This window comes from Erinaceus europaeus, chromosome 2, assembly GCF_950295315.1.
Source record: "Erinaceus europaeus chromosome 2, mEriEur2.1, whole genome shotgun sequence".
Lineage (NCBI taxonomy): Eukaryota > Metazoa > Chordata > Mammalia > Eulipotyphla > Erinaceidae > Erinaceus > Erinaceus europaeus.
Window position 1 is genome coordinate 152,805,487 of NC_080163.1, and position 4,225 is coordinate 152,809,711.

The 4,225-nt window shown below is 49.2% G+C and overlaps 1 protein-coding gene across 1 annotated transcript; it reads right to left on the reverse strand.

Moving 5' to 3' along the window:
* Positions 1-1,668: 1,668 nt before the first annotated feature.
* Positions 1,669-3,784, reverse strand: LOC103110906 (metallothionein-1E). The gene is made up of 3 exons (XM_007520115.3): positions 3,622-3,784; positions 2,575-2,640; positions 1,669-1,914 (listed from the first exon to the last, which is right to left on the reverse strand). The coding sequence occupies exons 1-3, from the start codon at positions 3,647-3,649 to the stop codon at positions 1,823-1,825; spliced, it is 186 nt and encodes a 61-aa protein (XP_007520177.1). The 5' UTR covers positions 3,650-3,784; the 3' UTR covers positions 1,669-1,822.
* Positions 3,785-4,225: the final 441 nt, after the last annotated feature.

The following is a 4,225-nucleotide window of genomic DNA, read 5'->3' on the forward strand; positions in this document are numbered from 1 at the left end:
GAAATAACTTGAGTTGTGGGACTTCAAACTTTCATGCCTAAGATTCCTGGTTTGAGTCCTAGCACTACATGTACTGAAGTAGTTCTCTGGCGCCTCTCTTCTTCTCTCTGCCTTACATGAAATTCTATCATATATATATCAAAGGAAGGAAAGAAGGAAGGAAGGATGGATGGAAGGAAGGAAGGAAGGGAGGGAGGAAAGAAGGAAGGAAGGAGAAGAAGAAGAAAGAGAAGGAGAAGGGGAAGAAGAAGGAGGAGGAGGAGGAGGAGAAGGAGGAGGAGAAAAAGAAGGAGGAGGAGAAGGAGGAGGAGGAGGAGAAGGAGAAGGAGCAGAAGGAGGAGGAGGAGGAGGAGGAGGAGGAGGAGGAAGGGCAAGCAAAGGTGGGACTTAGTTGTGGTCTTGGCATCAGGATTTCCAGAACAAACAGAGCAGTGCCATATTATCCTACTGTCCACGTCCCAAGAGGTCCAAGCCAGGAATTGTAGCAGAGACACCAGCCTACCCATGCTGGGTAATATTCCCAGTGTCAGCCCCCTCACCAAGGAGGCTCAGCCCCATCCTCTCAGCCTGCCCATCTCTCCCTCCACAGATATACAGGAACTTGGGGCCTCCAGTTCCCTCTTGCCCCCAGTACAGCCAGCCACATGTTGGGAGAGTTGACTTCGCTTACCAGCTGGGGTAGAAATACTGCCTGGCCTTGAAACCCAAGGGGACAGCAATGGAGCTTTGTTCTATTTCTTTCTTTCTTTCTTTCTTTTTTCTTTTCTTTTTTTTTTTTTTTTTTTTTTTGCTTTGTTTTATTTTATCATGGGATTCTGTGTGGCTGTCTGAATGGATTTCACCCTTACTTGTCACTTATTTGTTTGCTTGTTTTTGTAGCGGCACTATTCTGACCCAATTTTTTCAGATAGAGAGACTGAGAGGGCAGGGATGATAACAACAAGGTTATTCAAGACTTCTGTATCTGAGGCTCTGAGCTTCCAGGTTCAATCCCTGACTACCACAAATCAGAGTTGTGCAGTGCTCTGGTTAAAAGGAGAAAGGTCTAACACTCTTTGTACACAATGGTCTAACACTCTTTGTACTTCCCCAAGGGTCCAGCTGTGTCCCTAAGAGAGGCATGTGGCTTCTGCTCTGCCCTCTCCAAAGTGAACTTGGACTGTTCCACCCATATAATATCCCATACACGTGGCCTTCTTTCTGCTTCCTGAACACACCAACTCTCCCTACCACTCCAGGGCCTCTTCTCAAGTTGTTCTCTCTCATAGCCAAGTCCCACTCAGATCTGCACCAAGATTCCCACTCTGTCCACCTGTATTCCACCATAGCTGTATACCTTCAACTCTAAACTCTCTCCACGGGGTCTGTAAACTTCTTGTGCCTTCACTGCTAAAAACTCGATGCCTGTGTATGCAGTCTGTGCATACACACATGCTATTGAAAACTAGAGGCAGGAACACAGACACACAAACAGGGCAGGGGCTTCTTGACTGTCTCTAGAAGTGGTGAGGAAACACTGCTATAGCTCCAAACAAGTCAAGGCCAGGTAACGCTACAGGCAGCATTGCACCCTATTTTCCATGTAATCTCTTCCACCCTCCACTGCAGGCTCTTGGACCCAAACAGAAGCAAGACCTATATCCTCCAAATACCACAAGGCACTCAGAGTCAAAATTAACTAGAGGAGTTTATTGTCATTCAAATGTACAAAAGAAAACAGACTGTAGCAAACAGATTGGGGAAGTATGAGAAAAATTAAATGTCGTTCTCCATACAACGCTCTAATAACACCTTTGAGCAGGCTCCCCTCCCTGTCCCAGCTTTAGGCACAGCAGCTACACTTGCTGGATGCCCCCTTGCATATACAGCCCTGGGCACACTTGGCACAGCCCACAGGGCAGCAGGAGCAGCAACCTGGGGGGGAAAAAGGAACAGAATGAGAAGTCACACAGCATCACCAGGCACCTCCATCCCCAACAGCCGGCCTGGCTCAAGCTCTGCCCCAGCACTGGAGAGCCCCCAGTAAGGATAGCATGCTCCCTCTTCCAGAACTTTTTCAAAGTTCCTACTCCACCAGGGAAACCATCAGAAACCCAGGAGAGAACAGAAAACCTGGAAACACCACCCTCCAAAGAGTGAAGTGAGGAAAGACTCAAAAGAGAGAATAGACATATCGCTGTGGATGTGGGAGCAACTCCCAGGAGGCCAAGAAGCTCTGCCTGCCTCCACAGGAAAGTGCTGTAGCACCGGTCAGAGAGACCACACGTAGTAGCCAACTTCAAGTGCATAAACTGCTTCAAGACACTACATATTTCAGAAGTTGTAATGGTGACAAGAGACCTCTTCTGGCTTTGTTCTCCACTCTATTCAGTGTTGCCTCTGGACATGTTTCCCCTTTCTATGAGAGTTTGGGACCCAGCTATATCAGCTCTACTAGTCTTCCCTCAGGCACAGAGGGAAGTGGGTGCCAGGAGTTGCTCACTGGACTAATGCTGCTGCTGCTGCTGAGTTTGAGGCTCCCTCTCTGCCTCAGCCCAGCCCCAGGACCCCATCCAGGGAAGGCCCCACACTCACTTTTCTTGCAGGAGGTGCATTTGCAGTCCTTGCACTTGCAGGAGCCAGCACAGCTGCAGGAACCAGCTGCAGGGCAGAGAAAAATAGGAGTGTGATAAGGAAAAGCGCACCTGTGTGTCTACTGACTCACCTGCACTTCCCATATCAAGTTAAGCTCTGGAAGTTCCTATCCCACCAGAACAGACCGAAGGGACTGGTATACCTGTGCCATCCCTTCTGTCCTCCTGGGAGAGGTGGGTACCCTCTTGGTGTTCACTCCACTAGGAAGGACCCAAATTCCAGACCCTGCATAGGCAGACTGGATCAGAGCTGAGGACCAAGGCCTTATGCCATCACCCCAGGTGATATAGCCCCTGCAATCAAGTCCTTACTGGTAGCACACATTACTGAACAGAACTCTGGACCCTAGTTCAGGAGCCTTATAAGCCACTTATGACCACTAGGAAAAATCATCTTAAGTCTCAACACCTTTAACTCTACCATAGATGCACAGGGGAATGGAAATTCCCTAGTGAACTTGGCTAGGGGAAAAGAAAAGAGAAAAGAAAAGAAGAGAAGAGAAGAGAAGAGAAGAGAAAAGAAAAGAAAAGAAAAGAAAAGAAAAGAAAAGAAAAGAAAAGAAAAGAAAAAGCAACAGCTCTGTGGTCCATGAGGTGGCACAGTGATAAAGCTTTGGACTCTCAAGCACGAGGTCCTGAGTTCGATCTCCAGCAGCACATGTGCCAGAGTGATGTCTGGCTCTTTCTCTCTCTGCTTTTCTCATAAATAAATAAATAAATAAATAAATAAAATTTAAAAAGAAAGCAAAAGCAATAGCTCTGATGAACAACTGGGGAAGTGGCTTAGAGGCAAGTATTGAACTTGCCATATGAGGCCATGAGTTCAATCTCCACTACCACAGATGGCTACAGTGATGTTCTAGTTGTCTCACACTCTTAAAAAAATTAATACTACAGAAGGAAAAGGAAGTCATCTGATTTCAAACTCAACACCTCCTTCTGCAAAAAGAAAGGGGCGTCCCAAAGGCCAAAGTAGGGTGTCTCTTACCAGTGGAGCAGGAGCAGTTGGGGTCCATTTCCAAATGAAGTGAGGTCAAGGTCCAAGAAAGCAGTGCAGAAGATGCTCTTGAAGTCTTGGAAAGCGTGCCTGGTACCTTGGAGCCCAGGGCTCATTTTAAACCCAGAGGATGAGGGCCCGGGTGCAAAGGCTCCGCCCCTCCCCCTGCATACACCCCGCCCCCTATATATGCGCGGGCTCCTCCTCCTCCTCCTCCTCCTCCTTATCCTCCTTATCCTCCTCCTCCTCCTTCTCCTCCTCCTCCTCCTCCTCCTTCTCCCACCCCAGGGGGCCGGCGGCGCGCAGCGGCGATCTGACCACAGGGTTCCGGGAAGCCGCTGTTTCTCTGCACTCAGCACTCGCCGACCTCAAGTGCTGTTCAACCCGCGCTAGAGTGCAGTGCTGCACGTAGTGCCTCAAGTCCTCACCTTCCCAGTTTTCTAGAGTTTTGCAGCGGACTTCGTCCCCAGCTGTTCCTGGAACTTAGGGGCTGAGTCCATACAGTCTTCCCCAGATCCCTGCTATAGTCCCCAGCTCCGCCCTTTCTGCCTGAGCGGCCCCCCCCCCCCCAAGCCTGGCGCTCCTGTGACTTGTG

Coding starts and splice junctions, on each gene's coding strand:
- LOC103110906 (XM_007520115.3), bottom strand. CDS start 3,649: ATGGACCCCAACTGCTCCTGCTCCACTG. Junction 2,641..3,621: donor CAACTGCTCCTGCTCCACTG/GTAAGAGACACC, acceptor TCTGCCCTGCAG/CTGGTTCCTGCAGCTGTGCT. Junction 1,915..2,574: donor ATGCACCTCCTGCAAGAAAA/GTGAGTGTGGGG, acceptor TTTCCCCCCCAG/GTTGCTGCTCCTGCTGCCCT.